At 39.8% G+C, this 21,222-nt stretch overlaps 2 protein-coding genes across 5 annotated transcripts in view; one reads left to right on the top strand and one right to left on the bottom strand.

The window, feature by feature from the left end:
* LOC103461464 (polyprenol dehydrogenase-like) overlaps positions 1 to 7,763 on the bottom strand; it is a 40,256-nt gene extending 32,493 nt beyond the window's left edge. The window contains exon 1 of one of the 3 annotated variants that reach the window (XM_008403769.3): positions 6,945 to 7,763. The gene's annotated coding sequence lies outside the window, so the exon portion shown is untranslated. The remainder of the gene's footprint in view (positions 1 to 6,944) is intronic. The other 2 variants (XM_008403763.3, XM_008403774.3) reach the window with 2 other exon arrangements.
* Positions 7,764 to 8,159: 396 nt separating this feature from the next.
* Positions 8,160 to 21,054, top strand: znf148 (zinc finger protein 148). 2 transcript variants are annotated; one of them, XM_008403783.3, is made up of 7 exons: positions 8,160 to 9,363; positions 11,310 to 11,682; positions 13,489 to 13,614; positions 13,723 to 13,846; positions 14,547 to 14,630; positions 14,712 to 14,830; positions 15,491 to 21,054. In XM_008403783.3, the coding sequence occupies exons 2-7, from the start codon at positions 11,326 to 11,328 to the stop codon at positions 17,129 to 17,131; spliced, it is 2,451 nt and encodes an 816-aa protein (XP_008402005.2). In that variant the 5' UTR covers positions 8,160 to 9,363; positions 11,310 to 11,325; the 3' UTR covers positions 17,132 to 21,054. The 2 variants fall into 2 exon arrangements, with proteins under 2 accessions (XP_008402005.2, XP_008402009.2); XM_008403787.3 differs by lacking the exon at positions 8,160 to 9,363 and adding an exon at positions 10,181 to 10,393.
* The last annotated feature ends 168 nt before the right edge of the window (positions 21,055 to 21,222 follow it).

Here is a 21,222-nt window from a genome sequence, read left to right as displayed (position 1 = left end):
GTGTGTGTGCGCCTCTTCCTGTATGAAACCTGTTGGCACTGAAAGAGGACTGTGAGGAAGATCCTTCTTCTGCTTTCCTCCCTTCTGTTTCTCACTTTAGGATTAGTTGAACACTGAGAATTTATATGGTGATGTGTGTGTGTGCGTGCGTGCGTGCGTGCGTGTGCGTGCGTGTGCATGTGAGTCTTCGGCTTCAAGGCCTTCATTTTTTTCAGTGTTTCACCCAGAATAACTGTTTCTGCTCAGTCATGCAGCTTCAAGCACTGACACATTTTAGCTTTATTATCATGTCAGAGTAATATTCAGTGCCTCCTCTGATTTGTGTAATGTGTGATATAAGTGACAAGCTGTTGGCCAAACTTAAAACCCCTTCAAAACAGCATAAATTCACTTAAAAAATAACTCTTATGCACATGTAATGGAGCCCAGAAACAATACTTAATGATGTTTAATTGGGACATTAATGTAATTGAGCAGTTTTAGCAACAGAGAAAATCCCAGTTGGACTTAAAAATGCAAACACCCTCATGCCCCCCCTTGACAGTCAACTTGGAGCTAAGTGCCTTGCCCAAGGGAACACCAACATGTGGCAGGAGGAAGCTGGAATCGACCCACAACCTTCAGATCACAAGACAACTACTCTGCTTGTTAGGCTGAAGCCCCACAAGCAGGGGGCTAAATTAAAATAAATGAAAAGGGTGTAATGCTGTTTGTTTAGAAAGTTTTCATAAATTAATATAAAGTTGAATTGAAGGAGATCGAGTTTTTATGAGTATTTTTCTCCATAATTTGTATAAATTAATTTCAAGACAAATGGAATAATACACAATACGTAGTTGATTTTTTTTCTAGGTACAAAAGGAAAAAAGGAAGGGATGAAATGGTAAGGTGTAGACTTGGAACAAAGGTGGGAATTTAAGACGTGGAAAATTGACTTGCAGTCCTTTTATACAACTGAAGCTCTTTGCTTTATAGATCTCCGCAGATAGATCAAAAATTGGTATCTTAGAATGTCAACTTTAAAAAGGTAATCTAAAAATCCCATCAAAAAGGCTATTCATGTGTGCTTAAGAACTACAAACACACCAAATTGCTTCTAGAAAGTGAACTGAAGCTTGCATAAGTCACTGGGCGAATGCTTAAGCAACACAGGGCATATTGTATTGCAGATAAAACTTTAATCTAGCATTTGTATTCATCTATGTTTAGTTAAGTGATGACAAAATCAATACACGTGCTTAGCAAATATGATTTTTAGATGAAAATATCCATCTTGCTCTGGTTCCAAGTCCTGCAATGCTCCCTCTAACTTTCCCCATTGGGTTGTCTACCTGGCCAAAGGGGCTGTGGATATGATTCATGTCTAACTCAAAGTCTGCATCCCAGTCCCCTCTAATCCTTATTATGTGCAGTGTTTGGGCTGGAGGGAGTCCATTACGCTGACTGTATCACATCTTTGTCCAATGGGGGGCCCGCACAGAGACTCTGAGAGGAAGGAAGAGCAAAGACGGATGGAATAGTGGCTCCCGGGCATATTCCAGGGAAGAGTGTGTGTGTGTGTGTGTGTATGGATGCATGAGTGTGCAGCGAAACTCGGACACAGCAGACATGTGTCACCTCAGTTCTCGCGCCATCAAGCTAAACTGACATAAACAGCCCCGGGCGGCCCTATCAGAGATGGACTTTACATAACGGCTGAGTCACTCACAATCTATTTTTATGGCTTTGAGGTGTGTGTGCAGTTGTGAGTGTTGAAGAGCTTTATCTTCTTGAGAGCATATTTAAGATCCTCAGTGTGAGGACAAAACATATGTGGTGCTGGGTCATCTTGACCCTGTTTCACTGCTTTCAGGGATGATGTGAGCAGGGGTGAGACTCAGCGCTGGCAGGCGTGTAGGTCTAAACGAAGTCTGGGACAGTTGCTTGTCCATATGACAGATATGATAGTGGGAGAAGAAAGAGGCAAAGAGGTGATGAATAACAGCATGCCCCAACACCAGTGACTACGTCCAAACAGAAGCTTTCTAGAAAATGGAAATAGTGACACATAAAAGTCGATTATGCCTTTTTTAGAAATACAACTTCTATCTTCTTGTGTGTCATTCTTTGACCTTGATTTGATTTTAAGTATTTGTACAGACAAATACTCAGTAGAAATTAATGCTCAAAAGAAGAAAAACTTTCCGACGCATGGATATTTGTGATCCTCAACGCTGACACTGGGGGTTGTTTTGTGTTTTCATCAATGCTGTAAATATTATCGCATTTCTTAATCAGTGTTCATATGTTGAATGCTGATATTGACGGTGCAAAGGATGATTTTACTACAAAATTACAGTTGTAGCAAACTGGTTTAACGTTTTTTTTTTTTTTTTTGCTATCATCAATTTTTCAGCTTATCAAAGTTTTGATGAAAAAAAAATCCTTACAAGACATTGCTATAATAGCTGTTTTTAAAATTGGGAATTTAAATATAAAATTAGATTTCTACAAAAATTTGAAAGGTATGGCCTTGAACCTCTACTTTGTAGGACCAACTTTCAATGCACATGTAGTTTCAAGATTTTCATCTCAAGTTCAACCAGATTGAAAAGAGCGCATCAGTGGACATCACTTTTCAAGCCTTGCCATAGATTTTCTTTCATATTTAAGCCTCATCCACTTCAAGGCATGAATGTGATTTGATCTAAACAATCCAATCTAATCACTGGCTGTAAATTTTGTGTTGTTCCTCTGATGGAAGATGATCCCCTGGCCCATCTTCAAATATTTTGCACCTTCTAAAAGGTTTCCTTCGCATCACATTCCCTTCCATTCAATCAATTTTCATGTTCTTGTTAAAGGAAAACATATCCTGAGCATGATGCTGCCACCACTCTACTTCATTGTGTGGATAGAGTGTTAAGGGTGAAGTACAGTAGTCGTTTTCCAACTCACAGAGTTTTGCATCTAGGCCAATTTCTAGAAGAATAACAAAAAAGTCTCAGAGGTGCAAACTTTCACAAAAACAAAACAACAATAAAAAGAAAGAACAAAAATAAAATGTCCACACATGATTATCTTTTGAATTCTAATTTGATGTTTGAAGGTAAAAGATATTTTACGTGATCAAAGAACTATTCAGTTGCCAAAATAAAAAAGCATTTAACTCATGAAGAATTCACAACCCTGTGCGTTTCCAAAAATCTTTGAGTTTTCTTTCTCAAAAGTTAAATGGTAAGTAGTTAGATAACCAAAAACAAATAAATTGCAAACAGTAAGAAAACTTGGAAAAATCTTCTGTTTTGACACAGTTTGTGTTGTTATTTTGATACTTTTAAGAGTTTTGCTTTTTACACCAAAACCATTTTGGATGAAGGTTTTGATGTAAACCTTCATCCAAAGATCAAAGTTTTATAACAAACTGAACACCATCCAATCTTATTTCACTTCTGACCACTTTCTCAAGGTCTGTCAATGATCTCCAACCTGAGATGCTGCCACTTTCCTTCTTCTCTGTCTGGGTGCAAAATGTGGCATTTTTCTAGAGTGCTTCTCATTTATCGGTTTCTGTATCCTGAAACCACGTTAAAACCAGATTACAAAACAAAAAGTTTGCAAAAATGAAATAATAACAAAACTTTTAAATGTAGCTGGTAGGCACAGATCTCAATTTTTTGCTTCAGCAACAACAGCTGGCACCGTCACACACTCTTAGTCCCGTTAGCTCTTTCTCCAGTCAGAGGAGATCCAAAGAAAATCTACCTGGTCAACAACATTGCAGGAATGAATCAGAATTAAAACAAACATCTGTACGGCGTTGACATCATTTAAACTGTTTTGTGATACTAAACTGGTCAATAAAATAGAAATGTCTCCATTTACAAATTGCACTGCATGAAAACGGGAAATAATATTGGGAAAATTCCCTTTCCCAATGAAAAAAATCCTGCAGAGCTGGTCAACATTTTGGATAAGACCATCAAGATACAAATTAATGAAAAAAGAAAACAACTATACTAAGGAGGGCTGCACAGTGGCGCAGTTGGTAGAGCTGTTGCCTTGCAGCAAGAAGGTTCTGGGTTCAATTCATAGCCTGGGGTCTTTCTGCTTGGAGTTTGCATGTTCTCCCTGTGCATGCATGGGTTTTCTCCAGGTACTCCGGTTTCCTCCTACAGTCCAAAAACATGACTGTCAGGTTATGTACCCCGCCTCTCGCCCGAAACGTCAGCTGGAGATGGGCACCAGCAACCCTCCTGACCCCACCAAGGGACAAGGGTGCAAGAAAATGGATGGATGGATGGAAAACAACTATATGCAAAAGTGGCAAAGAAGAATCCGACTGCATCCAGGGCCTTGTAAAAGTATTCAGACTCATCACAAAATAGCACAAATATTTTAATGCAACTTACTGAGATTTTTTTGTAACAGACCTAGTCAAAGTAGTCCCTGCCAGTTTTATAAATCTAGAGGTTAAATTTTACTCAAACTCTTTGGAAAATGCTCAGTCTGATTGGATGAAGAGTCCATGGGTACAGCAATTTTCAAGTCTTGTTACAGGTTCTCATTTAGATTTTCTTTTCCTTTATTTTGACGAGGTCATTCACCAAATGAACCTGCTTTAATCTAAACCATTTTATTGCATTTCTTGCATTCAATTCAATAGCCACATTCTCTGTCTCTGAAGAAAAGCATGCCCCCAGCATGATGCCGTCACCACCAGTGGGGATGGTGTATTCAGGTGGATGTACAATACTAGTGCTCTGCTACATGTTCAATTTCACAAGTAAGCCACAAAATTTAAATTGTTCCAATTTAAACAAAGTACCTTCTTTCATATAAGTACAAATGAATGCCACATTTTTCAAATTTTCATATACAAATTGCAAACACCACATATCATTTTCCTTCTACTTTGAAGTTGCACACAACTTTATGCGGTTCAATGTTAAAAGTTTAAAGCGATTGTTGTATAGTTAACAGTGTCCAAACAGTTGACATGCCACATACGTATTTAGTGATGAATACCATTTTCAATAAACTTGAGTGAATTTGATGCTGTAAAGGTACAAATCCATGCACATTTACACACTTTCACACACACACACCCACGCACACACACACACACACTCACAGCTGACTCCCATGCTGAGTCCCGCTGAGCCTTTCCTGCTCCACTTTTATCAGTAATTCTGGAGCATGTCAGTGTTTAACCCCCTCCCACGCTGTCACACATGCTGCCTTTCTTCCTTAACAAACTGGACAGCCATCCATGGTCACCCAAACAGAGTTTTTTTTTTTTCCCCTCTCGTTCTTTAACACACTCAGACAACGGTCCAGGACACCAGATTAGACAGCAACAGCTGCAGCAGCAGTCATTACTGGATAGGCACATGGCAGTCACTTATGCAGCGTGCAAATCAGTGTGCATTGTGTGTGTGCGTGTGTGTGTTTTAAAGGGGCAAGTCCGGCTTGTTGCTTTCCAACTCAAGTGTGGCAAAAATCATTTTGCGGTCCAGTCCAGCAGGATTCTCCTTGTCTCGGCAGGAGAGTCCTTCTAACATTTTAGGGAGACTGCGGGATTTCTTTCTCATGGCTGCATCCAGCTCAGAGTGGAAAGCACTTATAGCTCCAAAATAAGACATTTTTTGAAATGTTCAAGCCTCACCCCCCCCACACACACACACACTCCAAACACACACACACAGCCGCCCCTCTGGGCACAGAAAGATGCCTGGCTGTTGCAATCCTCTCATGAGTTTGTGGTGTTAACATGAAAAAATGAAGTGGGTTAAGTACAGAGTGAGCTGCAGCCAGTCATTATCACTCAGTAATTACCAGTCAGAGATGTTTCACAGGGGACTGGGGCATCCCCCCCCCACCCCCCCCATTTTCCCTTTAGTTCCATTAAGAGGAGCAGCGTGAATTTATGCCCCATAGATTCGGAGAAAGGTGAAAAGGTAAACTCTGAATCCCTTCTCACGATGCTCAAATTAAAGAAAGAAAAGAAAACATGCCCTTGATTTGTCCTTGCAATTTCTACTTTAATTTGAGCGAAATGAGTTCGTTTTTCTAATCATGACTGAAGAAAATGAAAATTGGCATCCACGCCACTCGTATAATTTGGATTATGCAAAAGCTATCGTATTCAGGGGTAATACAGAGGAGAATCCCCTTTCAGTAACGCAGTGCGCTTGTTTGCGTGCACAGGTGCGGGTTTTGAAAGTGAATCAAGTGAGACTGAACACAGTGAGTGGAAACAAGCTCACGGACGTCAAGTGGGAATGAATTTGCGCTATGCGTAAAAAAAAAAAAAAAAAAAAAAAAAAAAGCATTAGCGGAGCATTCGCGATAAGGGCGCAAAACATGGCACAAGGCAGATTAGGAAGCAGACGCACATGGAACCGGTGGAGATAATCCCGTTATCTCGTTGGACGTGCGATGCCAGCATGAAAGCATTCCTCAAAGACCGAGCTGAACTGAACACGAACTAATGCAGCGGGTATATATAAACGGAGGAGGGGGTGGTGGTGCTGGTGGTGCTGGGAACACGAGGTAAACACTGTTGTTCTTGACCTTAAGGGACACGCACGTCTTTTACCGCAATGTCACTGGCGCTCTCCACCTTCTTCTCTGATTAAAAGCCCGCACACATATAACCTCCTCATGACATTGTGCCACCTTTTGTTTTTTATTTTTTATTTTATTCTCCGCTATAACAGCGTGTTCCATTGCACAAGGCGTCCGTGATGGATGACTGCTGTCAAGTTAAACGGGGCGGGAATCAGGGGCTCTCCTCAGGTCTGTGGTACCGGGGCGCACGCTGGTTTTCACCTTTTCACATTACGCGCGTAAGGAATGCGCGTGTGCACATAAACACAGACGTATATAGAAGTATCCCCAAATTACGCACGACTTAAGTGCAAAAAAAAAAAAAAAAAAAGACATGACAGGACAGCACTTACGAGATGAGACAGGACTCTTTGGGCTCCTCTGTGCGCCCCATTGTTGATTTCCCGTTATTTCCCCGCTTTAACGGAATCCTCAAATTCCGTGGTCGCAGTCCACGTCCCTACAGATGTACCAGAGGATCACATAGAGGATCAGCAGGATGGCGAAGATGAAGAGCGCAACTAGGATGGCTTTGGTCACCGGAGAAATGAGCGACTGCATGTCAGGAGCAGAGCCGGGCAGAGCGGCGTCCGTCCGGTTCTCAGTCTGCCGTCTCCCTCTCTCTCCCTCCTTCTGGTGGCAACTGTTGAGGACGGAGTCCGAGGGCTTCTTTTTGAACACACACGTGTAAGCGCGCCGCGCGCGTGCACACGCGCCGCCGGGCGAGAGAGCCTGAATATAAATATATAAATGTAAAATCCCCGGTGATCCAGGCGCGCAACGCGTGGGGGGCTTCCCTCGCTAGAGGTGGCGTAGGTAGTGAGCTGTCTCTTCCTAGATACAATCTTTCCGGCGGCTTGTCGCACATCAAAAAAAAAAAAAAAAAAAAAAAAGACGAGGCAATTGAGACTAAAGTGGAAACAGCCAGCTCACGGTTCAGTCAAAGAGAAATGCACATTTCACACACGTTTTATTAACGATGCGCTGGCAGAGACGTGTTAGTGCGTGCTGAATGAAAAAGTTGCGCACCGAGCTGCCTGCTGCACTTGACGGCAAACAGGTTGATTAGTATTCCTCACAGCGCCGTCGGTGCGTGTGTGTGTGTTTGTGTGTGTGTGAGAGAGAGAGCGATAGCTGGCGTGACAGGGTATCATCTTATCTCTCCCATCCCCATCTGCTTTTTTTTTTTTTTTTTTTAGCAAAGGTGTCAGCCGAAATAGAAGATGAATTTCAATGCTTATTAGAATAAAATAGTTTACACTTGAGCGCTTTTTGCTCTTATTGATTTGTTACGCAATACGTTGTCAGGGAACTAGTTAGCTATAATATGGATGAGGTGGCCTTGAATACTATGTGCTACGTTAAAACAAAGTAATGCACAAATGTGTGGAATGGGGAAAAAATGTTTTCAACAAACACTTTAAAACGTGTGCCATTTATATATATATATATATATATATATATATATATTTCACCTCCTTTATAAAATATAATCTTGTCAGATTCATACTTGTTAGACATTAGAGAACAAACGGCATCATGTGCACTCCACAATCTGGCCTGTATATAAAAAAAGGGTGTATAAAAAACAGTTTTGGAACGAAATTAACAAGAAACCTAATTTGCAGCTTCCAACAATCCACAGTAAACATGTGGAAGAAGGTGCTGCTCTGAGACCAGAAATAAACCATTTAAGTTTACATACAAAACCTAATGGGTTTCAAAATGCTAAGACTGTTAATCATGCTCCAGCTCCACGCTTCCACATTAGCACGGTGGAAGCGTGATTCTGCCACCATGGGCCCACCTAGGGCCCACCTAGGGCAGCTAGGTGGGCCCTAGGTGCCCTAGCATGCTGCCAGCATGCCTAGGTGGGCCCCATGTGGGGAAAAGGAGGGCAGACCAGATGGGTCCCATATGGGTTTGTCTGCGGATTCCACGGTGGCCCCACATGGGTTTGCCCATGTAGGGCCAGAGCCCACATGGGCCCTACATGGTGGTGGGCCCATATGGGTTTGTCCATTTAGGGCCCATGTAAGCCCCACGTAGGCTGTGGCCCTACATGGGCAAACCCATGTGGAACCCGTGGACAAACCCATATGGGACATATATATCAGCCCTCCTTTCCCCCACATGGGGCCCACCTGGGCATGCTGGCAGGGGAGTATGTTTTTTTTTTTTCTTTTTAGGGAAAGTGAAACTGTCACAATTGATGGGTGGATCTAAAGATAAGGCAAGCCTGTAACCTGTTTGAGGCTTGAAAACATTTGCGAGTTGAGCAAAAGAAAGAAAGAAAGAAAGAAAGAAAGAAAGAAAGAAAGAAAGAAAGAAAGAAAGAAAGAAAGAAAGAAAGAAAGAAAGAAAGAAAGAAAGAAAGAAAGAAAGAAAGAAAGAAACTGTAGTTCCATACGAATGAGTTACTTACATAAACAGAACACTTTCAAACATGTTGGCATACTTTGCTCTGGTACTTTTTTTTTGGTAAAAAATATTCTGTCTTTTGTTTAGTTAATATTTCATACATGGGTGAAAATAATGCTTATTATTTCAATAGAAACTTGAAATAACGATCCAGTGATCCCGTCTACATAATTAAAACATCGCGGTAGATCACGGCATAATGAGTGCACGAACCACTATCCTCCACTAGATGGCGACAAATAGCCATTGTCCATGTCTTCATCAAACGGGATGGTGTGAAAGATTATTCCGTGCAGTCCTTTGGAGTTGTGCCCAACAGTGATGACAGTTAAACGGCTTTAACGCACAGAGGTGAGTATAAATATTACAGTACTAAGGGTTGGCATGTCGTATATGATCGTTTGGTATTTATTAATAAGCCTACTGTTTGTCTGTCGTAGTGGCGAGCTAGCAAATGTTAGCTTTGGTAGCAGGAAATATCGTATCAAGTGAAGGGGAGCTATGGAGAACCCAATCTCTGCGGATTAGGGCAGGGGAAGTATTTAACTAATGTGTCGCACATTGTCGGCTAAGAGTTGCATAAAACACCAGATATGTGAGGGCGCAGTTAGTATTAGGATAATTACACGAAATTACAGTAAGATTCACTAACTGCTTGCAATGCTAGCGGCTATTTACTTAGCTTCAAACAGGCCAGAAAGATGTCAAGTCTTTCAAAGCAGAATGTCTTTTCCTGTTACATTATTCAGATTAAAAGACTTTTAAACGGATTTTAACATTTCTATATGTGAATGTATGCGCAAATAAACATCTTTATTTTGATGTTTTAAGCGTTTTATAAACAAATTGGCACATTAAATATGTAACTATGCCAATTTTGGGGGCGAGGGATGTATTTGGAAATATGCAGCAAAATATGCAATGTGCAATTTTTTTTATTTTATTTGTTTTTTGCATTTACAAGTGGTTTAAAAATATTTCTAAATGAATGTCTTACATTTTCACATACTTTTAAGTAACGAAATCTGAGTCTTTAAGTTGTAATATATTGTCCATGTATAATTTTTAGATTTTTGTTTTATGGAAAGGTGCCATATGATAGAACGGTCTGGAAATTAGGCTTATTTCACATCTACATTGCAAAAAAAAAAGAATTTTAGAAGCTTTTGGGGGGGTTAGGGTTAGGGAGAGAGTGCAGAAAAAAGAAATAACCACAGCTCTCTTCGGAGGAAGTTGAAAAAGTGCTTCTATTTTGAAGAGGAGGTCGCCCTCTTCCTGTTGTTTCTGTAGCTTGTCGCACCAGCGCGATGTAGCGGATTTGATGAGCGCGGTGAGCTAGTTGGCTAACTGGGGTCTCAGGCCATTTAACCTGAGTGACACAGTGAGTGTGTTTACATTGACTGCAGTTGTTTTTTACTGTCGTGGCTGAAATTTTCTCCCGTGCCTGTGTCCATTCGCTGTAGTCCTGCAAAACCCCTGATAAAAACATTCACAAATGCTACGTTAGCTAAAGCCTTTCGGAGCTGAATTCAAGCCGTTGCTAACGCTTCTTGTTTTGTTTTTTATGAGACCTTGTGTTGAAATTTTAAGCTGCTCCACCAGTTCAGTAAGATGTAATAATGTAGGAATCTCATGCTATTTATATCGACTTTCAATTTACTGTCATTGAACAGATGTATTCTAGTTAAGCATGTTTGCTATCAGAATAGCTAAAAAAAAATCTGTTTCTGCATATTAAGTTAATAAATTCTCATCTTTCGGAGTTGACTTTCTGTGTTTTCCAGTTGCTTTCACCGTAGGGTTTGTTTTTAAGATAAGATTAGAGAAGTAATGGCTGACCTAGTTACAAAAGTTGACACTTTCCTAGAAACAGACATTGTTGACATTAAGATATCTGACTTTGTGCGATCATATTCAAGGTGGAGACAATTTTTGGAGCCTTTTTTTTATTACTGTACGTGGAATATTTACAGCATTCCACATACAGAACAATACTCCGTGGAATACATAATTCCAGTATAAAGCAACAGACGTCATACCCGAGCAACTACCTGTTTGTATTTCTTATTTTCATTATTTAAATGCCACTGTAGATTTAAATGTAACATAATGATAACAATATGACCATCAAAGCGATCAGTTTATACTTTGTGAAAGAATTGAAAACTAACATCTGAGCTGTGTTAGTGACCTGTGTCTTTTCTGTCTGTGGTGGCCTGCAAGTGTTTTTATTTTGGATTCATTACGTTCGAATTTTGACCTGATCTCGTTCTAACGGCTCATTTTACTGACTACAGGAGTACTCGATGTAAGATGAACTCTGAGGACAAGTTGGATGGGATGCTGCTGAAGTGCAGCGGCGGAGGAATAGATGGAGGCGGGAGAGTGTGTCTGGGCGCGGGAGGAGGACTGGTGGTGATGACCCTCGGGGAGCGATCGCTGGCAAACCAACCTCTTTTGGCTGAGGATGACGATGACGACGACGATGATGAGGACTTGACTGGAAGTTCGCTGGTTACTCACGACCTGGTCCCTCCAGAACAGCTGATGATGCAGGAGGAGTTGACTAAGAACGGTGCAGAAGGACTAGAAGAGGAGGCAGGGGGCGAGGTTGGAGTGCATTTCCCCCTGAAACTCACTAATAAGTTGCCGTTTTCACTTCAGATGCCAGTGAGTAAATTTTTTTTTTATTGGTTTATTTGGGTCAACATGTATTTGTAGATCCTGCTGTCTGTCGGAACCAGAAATTGATCCCAGAAGAGTTCGAGTTTTTATGGAGGGGAGAGTGTTTAATATTTCTTATTGGGTGAATATTTCCTAAATTTAGTTTCCTTTCTTTGACAGCACAAAGTCCATGATGGTTTATATATGCTGTTAACAAAATTTTACACAGAGTAAATAGTATTTTTGTTTGCAAATTCAGAATGTAAACCCTTTGACTCATTATTCAAATCCATCTTTTAGATTCGTAAAACCAGAAAACCCAAATGGAAATGTTAGTGTGGAAATCTGCGTTCAGAATTTCTTATCAAAACATTTTTAGAGACTTAAACTGTCTGTGCATTTTATGTTACATGACACAAACTAAATCATTACATCGTCCCATGATTACTCATCTAGAACCGATTTTAAATCGGACAAGTCGATTTGCGAGAAAGTTTATCCTTTAAGACACGTCCGTCAGACTTTAGCCGTTATAAGTCTTTAAATCTTTCCATTTCTTTTGCTTTTAGAAGGATGCTATTTGTGTTTCACAGTGTAACTGCTGTGAAGTTATCACTACGTCTTGAAAACATTGGGTTGTAATATTGAACAGAACTCGCTATGTTCTACTTTGTTGCGCTTCATAAACTAGAAGCCTTAACACAAGATTCTGTGTTTGCGAAAAATAACAATAATTATTTGTCACTGATGCACCATTCAATGAAATTTGGTAAGTTATATGGAGGAATTGTTGTGGTTATAGTTTAATACTGAAAATCTGCAACGGGAGTCATATTTTTTCCTCACTTCTGCACTCTGTGGTTCAACAAGATGCCAGTTCAATGAAAATCCTCTGATTACCCATTTCCACAAAATGTGGAGTTATTTTTCTTATCTTTTCATTTCTGTATGAAATAATCTGAGGCCAATTTTGTAATGCTTTTTGTCTGCTATCTGGACTCCTTCCCTTTGATTCCTCCCCCGCAGTGACGACTGAATAATACACTGCTCAAAAAAATAAAGGGAACACTTAAACAACACAATATAACTCCAAGTAAATCAAACTTCTGTGAAATCAAACTGTCCACTTAGGAAGCAACACTGATTGACAATGGGGACCCTCGTCGGGTCAATCAGTGTTGCTTCCTAAGTGGACAGTTTGATTTCACAGAAGTTTGATTTACTTGGAGTTATATTGTGTTGTCTAAGTGTTCCCTTTATTTTTTTGAGCAGTATATTTTCAAACTCTAGTGTTCCTCCTGCGAAGTTGGCGTTTAGCAGTTTAGCAGATATCTCCCATGTTGATATCTTTGGTATGCGTACGTTTGTTTTTGGAGCATGAGGTCAAAACCCTGTATTAGATAGCACAAAATAAAACGTTTCATTCATAACGCCAAAGAGGAGACGTGTGACCTCTTAAAGCTCGCCCTCTTCTCCGCTGCACTGAAGATAAACAAAGTATTAAAATATTCTGCAGAAGCTCATAAACTGATATGAACCTTTGACCAACTTGTGACAAGTCTTCAGCCACTCACAAAATATGCAAATGTCCTCCAAGGCCAGCTGCCATGTAATTTCTCTTGGTGGACGGTGACTCCATGTTGCCCTCTCGACTGCAGTGCCTGAGGCTTTCTCATGTTGAGGTGTCCTTTTCTTTGTTTTGTCCGTTTCCACCTTCCAGACCTGTATAAACTATCAGCCTGCCTGGTAGCAAATAAAGTAGGTCAAGTGTCATATTAAATGTCTTGACTATGTATGGTCCCGCTTTTCCAGCTGAGCATCAAGCAGGAGCTGAAGCTCTCTGACCCTGCAGACCATATAAAGAAGGACAAAAAGGCAATTAAGGACATGACAGCGTACCCCAAGAAGAAAAAGAGGAAGCAGCGCTCCCCGGCAAAGGTACAAATGAGTTCCACTCAACAAATGGCTTCGGGTTCTTTAGCTTTTATTGTTGGAACGTTTGAATGAAAATAAAACATCTCTTCTTTGATCTTTTCACTATTATAGATCCTCGGCATGAATGACGATGGATCTGTGGCTGTACCCAACCCCAAGTGTCACGTTTGTGTTCACTGCAACGCTGCATTCAGAACCAATTACCATTTGCAGAGACATGTCTTCATTCATACGGGTACAAATGACTTTTACTTGATATTTCTTTAAAGTTACACATTGTTATCTAGCACAACCTTGACAGTGATGGTAGATATTTTCAACTTCTGGTGTAGCAGCAGCTGAAATGCGTCTTGTTTTGGGATGGTTTTAAAGTAACCGGGTAGCTTTTCAGATAGTTTTTTTATTATTATTATTTTCCTTTTCATCTATTTACAATAATCATCACGCACCATGTTCTTTTGTGGATATTCACAAACCTATGGCTAGTCTTTACTGTTTGCACTGAAACCTTTTTAATAACACAGTGCTGACAGCAGACCGGGCATGAGCTAAAGTTTCAAAAATAACAAGTAAGATTGCTGCCTCCTTTTTATGATAAGCGATCATTTAGCAGTGCGTGACATCCTGTTAACTCATTCTCAACTTGTAACACAAAAATTATAACGTCAAAATAGTTCGACTCATGGGGGCGCCACATGGCTCAGTGATAGATCTGCATGTCTTTTCCTTCTCTCTCTCTGCTTCTTCCTGTCCAGCTCCTAATGAATAAAATGCTGCAAAACCGTTTGAAAGAGTCAAACTCCACCATTTTGCTCTGTGATTTTTAAAATGCCAAATCAATTCAGGAATAGGGTGGATAGTGTTTCACATATAAGTTCAAACATACTTCGTTCCTGGTGTCACTATTTATATAATTTTTGTTCCTAAATGTGTAGGTGAGAAGCCATTTCAGTGCAGCCAGTGCGACATGCGTTTCATTCAGAAGTATCTACTGCAGAGACACGAGAAGATCCACACTGGTGAGCAACAGATTGTTAAAATAAACATTGATACGGATTCTATCTTCTCTCGGTCGTCACCTTTTTTATGTTTTTCTTCAGGTGAGAAGCCTTTCCGTTGTGATGAATGTGGGATGAGATTTATCCAGAAGTACCACATGGAGAGACATAAGAGAACTCACAGTGGAGAGAAACCCTACCAGTGTGACTACTGTCACCAGGTACAGTCCTGCTGTGTGAATGAAAACTAATTCATTTTAAACAGAGGGAAGTTGTACATTTATCTATAGAGAACTTCCAAAGCTGCAGTTCAGTATTTCCTTACCTGGGTTCATAGGAGTCTTGATTATTTTTCAAGCATGAGATGGATATTAAAGATGCAAATCAGTTTTTTAATATTGATTTATATGCAAATAAAGTCATTGGTCATTGATTTGCCACATCAGAACTTGAGTTTTGTCCCCCAACTAATTGATTGTTGCAGTTTTTGAGTTGCTGGCAGAACTCTGACATGACTATTTAGTCATTAAAGACAACTGAGGGCATTTTGATCATCTTTTAGCCCACAGACCCTCTTAGGTAGGGATTTTTAACTGCACTTGTGGTTTTTAACTTTAGTCTGGTTCCATCATAAGGTTTTATCCTATTTTCTTTGTTTCTAAACTAAATAAAGGGATCACAAATAAGTGGTATTTTTAGAAATCTGTATTTATTGTAGAATAACCTGGTAAAATTAAAAAATCAATTTGTTGTCTTTAAACATTTAGAAAAGTACAGTTTGGTATATTTGTAAAAACAGTGTTTGTACTGCAACAGCATTAACTTTTTCTTTTTTTTTTAAGAAATCTCACTAAAAATTTCTTACTGTTTTCTGTCCACAGTACTTCTCCAGAACAGACCGGGTTTTAAAACACAGGCGAATGTGTCATGAAAACAGAGAGAGGAAAACAAACAAGACCGCTGGTAAAATCGGACCTTTGCATGATACAGATTCTTCAGGGTCTCCCTTCCTTTCCAAAGAGTGCTCTCTACCCAAGAAAAAGCGCCAAAAATGTGCAGAAAAGAGCTCAGGCTCTTGCATCACAGTCCTGACAGAAGGGCACACTTTTGCTGTCGAAGAAACGGAAGCGAAGGAAGGCCCGAGTCGGGATAAAATCGAAACTCCATGTATATTTGCTGTATCATCCAAGGTCAAACATGAGTATGTGATTCCTGACTACTCCGTGGAACTTCCTGAGGAAACAGCGAGCCAACATGAAGATGACGACGTATCATCAGAGGACACAACCCCTCCAAAAATAGTCCTGAAGAAAGTCCCCAAGAGGAGCCTTAAACAGCCCAGCGAGCAAACCCCTCCCTGCTTGTCTTCCTCGCTGTCCTCCTATGAGGAAGCCGATAAGGTAGCGCAGTACACCTTTGAAATTGTGGACAAGCAGGGCCTTTTAGACGTCGAGAGCAACGCTGACCTGGAAACAGTCGAAACTCTTCAAGGAGGAACGACTAAACCGGCGGCAAGTAGCACAAACTACGACGACGCCATGCAGTTTCTCAAAAAGAAGCGTTACCTTCACGCCGCAATGGCCAACAACAGCCGGGACTACGGGCTCAACACGAGCGCCATGTCCTCTCAGCCGTCTGTTACGCAAACCGTGGTGTCGACCGTCATCGATGAAACTGTCCCCGCCACCATCCTGGAGCCCCAGCCCATCAACGCAGAGATAAAGGCAGCTCATGAGAAAAACGTTTTCCCTGATGAGGTTCTTCAAACGCTGCTGGAGCACTACTCTACCAAAGCTAATGGGCAATCAGACATTTCCTTCAGTGTCGCTGATACAGAAGTGACTTCGAGCATATCTATAAACTCCTCCGATGTTTCGGACAGTAGCCCCGTGGAGAGCATCGGATCCTCTGGCGCCCAGGCTCAGCCACCTACAGAGAAGGTCACCCTCCTGCAGGAATACTCCAAATTTCTCCAACAGGCTCTGGAGAGGACCAGTCAGAATGACAGCTACTTAACGAGTCAGAGCCTCAGCTTGGTCTCTGAAAACCCCACATTAGCCGGACAACCTTTGTTCTCTAACGAGAAACAGTTCTCCTCACCCAGCAGGTTCAAATCAGGGATGAGCTCTCCGTTGAGGTCCACTTTGGAAAAGCCTCACTTTGCATTATTGGTCGGAGACTCCCAGCACTCGTTTTCATTTTCAGGTGACGAGACGACTCCGCCCTCGGCGGTGTCTCCAGCTGATGAGGACTTCCTGGATCAGGTCTCGCCCTCGAAGAAGTCTGACTCTACGCAGGGGATACTGCAGACGTTCCAGATCAACTCCTTTGATCAGAACTTCAAGTCTCATTTCCAGGCGACGAGAGCCGCATCGTCCTCGCAGTTCACGGTCACCAACGGACAAGTAAGCGTCAGAGGACACGGCGCGGACTTCTCCGAGTTCCCTTTAGTTCGAGTCACTGAGACCAGGGTTCAATTGAACTCATCCCCTGATGTTTCAACCAGCGAATCTTTTGGCTGAAGGAAAAAACAGGGAAAGAATTTATTTGTTAATTTTAGCAGCACTTTATTTCATCTGTCTTGTTTTGCCAAAACTATTCACAACACAATCATGTTTTCTTAAAGCGGTTTGAAAAATAGTCATGTTTTGTTTGTACTCAAACCTCTCATAAGATACTAATAATAATAACTCATGAAATCATACTACGGTATAAAAAGCATTTCTCTATTGGATTCAAAGCAGTTCTTGTTCTGGAATGTACACTAGGAGGTTAAGTGACCAAAGTGTAATTATTCTCATATCTTTGCCGCCAGAGAGTTTATGTTTAATGGGAGTGTCGGTTTGCCTTGCTCGAAAAATAATCAACTCACTCTTGCTGCTTAATGCAATATTTCCACTTTTTACACACCAATCAGCCATTAAATTATGACTTCCAGACGATAGATCCTTGATGCTCCATTGATTGATGGGTGTTTTTTGTGGACCCTGCCCTGCATACCTCAGATCATTTGTCTTCTTCTGGTGGAGGGATATTTAGCAACACACTGGTGCATCTCAATATTGTTAAAATTATAGCTGAAAAGTTAATTGACTTCTGTAATTCAGTTCAAAAACTGAAACTCAAAAGTAAATCATTTGTGACTGGAGAAGTTTTGGCGTTTCTGTGTAGGTATGGCTTACAGTTCATGAAAATCCCAAATTCAGTTTTTTTTCCCCCCAAAAAATTAGTTTTACATAAAGCTAATCTAAAAGAAAAGGATTTAAGAAATATCAGCTTTTTTAGAAGTACGGTATATACACCCCATACATTATTGGTTCTGCTTTTGTCCCCAGTTGTGGTAAATGGACTGAACTTGTATAGCGCTTTTTCCAATCATTTTACCACTTTACACTAGAGGTGACTCTAGTGTAAAGTCACCTCCATTCGCACTCACAAATGCACACACATTTATACACCAATACCCAGATCGTTAGACAATTTGGGGTTAAGTGCCTTGCCCAAGGGCACATCGACATGTGGCAGGAGGAAGCTGGAATCGAACCTACAACCTTCCGATCACAGGACAACTACTCTTCCCACAGAGCCACGGTCTCCAGTTATACACTGATCCATCCATTATAATTTTTAGGGATACACCGAAATGAAAACTTCAGCTGATATCCAATATTTACATTGCTGTTATGACCAATAGCCAATCTTTTATTTATATATATATTTTGCTAAACGTTCAACGCCTTGGGAAAAAAAATGACTCCACTACTGTATGACCTACTATATGAACTTCATTCAGAAACAATATGGAAATAAATATGGGTTATTAAATTTGGCCCATTTTTATTTATTGGACTGATGCCGTTGTGGCAAGAATGGATAATATTAACTGATACTGATGTTTCTGCTGATTTATCATGAATCCTTAATAATTTTGCCTGAATTACTGTTTCAATATGGCGGCACCAGTGGCCTTGCCTTACGATCTTCTTTCGACTGCACTTATCCCTGTTGCCTGTGAACATTTTTCTACTAATCTCTTTTTCTTCCACTCAACTTTCAGATGAACTGAATTACTTAAATAAATTAACTTCTAAATTATCTCCTACTTTACTGAGATGCGCCTGTGTTTTACTGTAACTAGATATATATGCTTTTACCCGTGTAAGCTCTTGGGGTACATAATATTATGGCTGATTGCTGTATAGCTGTAATAAATGTATGCCTCTTGTTTTCTTCCTTACCTACCTCCCCTTGGTGTTTGTCAAAAAAAAAAAATCTTTATTCTAGCTCTTGAATTAATCACGACAGCACAATCATTCTTTATGTTTAAGTCACTTTATTCTCACCTTGCATGGATGTGTGTAACTAATGGTACAGGACTGATTGTATGCTTGTGACCTATTTCATTTCCCGTTTAAAATTATGTCCAATTTGGTTGGTTTGACATCCAAATGTAAAATTCTGGTGAAATTTGAGAAGATTTTAAGTCATGAATTTTTCCAGACTGTGTAACAAATCTTGATTAGAAAGTTTTTGTCTCACTTTTAAAAAAAATGGTTTGGGCTTCACAGAGCTGCACCCATAAAAATGGTCGCAGGATAATTCTTATTTTATTTGGTATTAAATCACTTTAGGTTTGTGCTTGGTGTACGGTCTGTTTGCACATTCTTTCTACAAGGAATGTAGGATGTACAGTCACTGTCAACAGCTACCTTTTATGAGACCTAATGGAAACATTTGCCACATTTAGTTTATTTGATCAACTATATTATTCTCTATGTGTCACTTAAAAGATTATAGATATTGTTTAGCGTTGTGTCGAAGTAAATGGGGGTTTTGGGATTTGGCAATTTTCTTTCACTATAGGTTATACAGCACAAGCAGAAATGATTTGCTTGGCGTTATGTTTTCTTCTGTGCCTTTGTTCTTTTTTTTTAGCACTTCTTTTTACTCATTTCTGCAAAACTTATTTTTTTGTTTTTTTCACTCAGCCTATGCTGTAAGGCTGCAAATTCCTCTTGCACATTATTCGTAAATACATAAGCTATCAGTTTGTTTATTTTTACTGTAATTATGATTAACTTGGAGCTTTATTTAATTTTGCCTTTTATGTTTTGTTGCTTTTAAGTTTATGAAAGAAAACTGAATTTAATGTCTCAAACTATTGACAAGAAATTGCATTTTATTCACTGTTTTTGTAGGTTTTATTGGTTCCACAGGTTTAGCTAGAAATCAATCTTTCAGGTCTTATTGAAAACATGCAATTTACAAATGGGTGACTTATCATGAGCGCGATCCCTTATGTACTCAATCATGCTGTTAATTGTACATAAATGTGTTTTCTTGATCAGCTCTACATGCTCCATCCACTTTGGGATGGTTTTAAAACTCCCTCTTGTTACATTTTCACCGACAATCAGGGATAGATGGCGCCACGTTAGTCATTCAATTCTTTTGTTTGTTTGTTTGTTTTTTTTTCATTTCAGTTGATTTCCCCAAGAATGTATAGAAAGTATACTGCTGTAAATATGTTGTGTACATTTTATGTTCTTCAAAGTACTGTTTATTAAAATGGAGAAAAGATGCAAGAGACACTTTTTGTCAGTGGAAGGCATTGTTAGTTTTCAAGCATTTCATGGATACTGCAATGAGATGGACGCACTACTGAGCGGTTTGTAGTTGTTAGAGACTCTTCCTAAAAGTTGTGGTCAACGTCAGATATTTAACCTGAGCAGTTAAAGCAGTTTTAGGCTGGATTATGACTGAAAGCTTAAGGCAGTTTCTAGTTCTTCACAAGTTACCGGTTTAATTGTAAGCAATCTTCAAGAGCACATTGCAGATGGGTTCAGCAAATTCAATCCTGTTCAACTTTTGGAAAATTTCAGTACATGCCATTCATTTCCTCTATATCATCAATGCTAAAGTTAAGGTTTCTTTCCCTTTTGTCTACCTATGTCTGTCTTCTGGCCATAAGTGTCCTTGTATAAGCTAGAAAAAAAATGTGTTTTGTGTAAAAAGATCTGTATTATAGATTTTTTATAAATAATATTTTTGAAACATGTCATCCAAAGCACTGATGTGTAAATTATACACTCTTGCTACCATCCTTTAGCTCTTTACTAGTTCCTGTTGAGACCTTTTCGATTACAAAATGGGAATCCAAACAGCATTTTTTTTTTTTTTTACTTTTTTGAAAAAAAATTGGACAAAGAAGCTTCCTGCTTCACTTTAGGGTTAATGAAACATTAGCTTAATTTGCATGGTTGTTGGGTTGGATGATTTTTTTTTTTCATATAATGTGCAGCTTTAATTGTAACTAATTAATCAGTCAAGTTAACCCCGTTTAATTAGAGCTTTGCTAAATATCATGATTTGTAGGCAAACAGATTAAATTGTTTTGATTGTTGTGTGTACTGTCCTTATGAATAAAATTATTCACATAATGTGACTTTGAAGAGTTGTTTAATATTGCTGATGAAAAGGTTTGTTAAAATGCGTTCTCGCCAGGTATCCATCCATTGTCTGTACTCGCTTGTACATGGGAGGGTTTGTTCCCGTCTCATCAGGTGAAAGGTGGGATAAAGTGTGTGATCTAGCTTTTGTTTTTTTTTTCTAG

This window comes from Poecilia reticulata, chromosome 2 (genome assembly GCF_904066995.2).
Source record: "Poecilia reticulata chromosome 2, P_reticulata-male-v2, whole genome shotgun sequence".
NCBI lineage: Eukaryota > Metazoa > Chordata > Actinopteri > Cyprinodontiformes > Poeciliidae > Poecilia > Poecilia reticulata.
Note: the sequence above shows the minus strand (reverse complement) of the source record. Positions and strands in the feature narration are given on the sequence as shown.

Coding starts and splice junctions, on each gene's coding strand:
- znf148 (XM_008403783.3), top strand. CDS start 11,326: ATGAACTCTGAGGACAAGTTGGATGGGATGCTGCTGAAGTGCAGCGGC. Junction 11,683..13,488: donor CGTTTTCACTTCAGATGCCA/GTGAGTAAATTT, acceptor CCGCTTTTCCAG/CTGAGCATCAAGCAGGAGCT. Junction 13,615..13,722: donor AGCAGCGCTCCCCGGCAAAG/GTACAAATGAGT, acceptor TCACTATTATAG/ATCCTCGGCATGAATGACGA.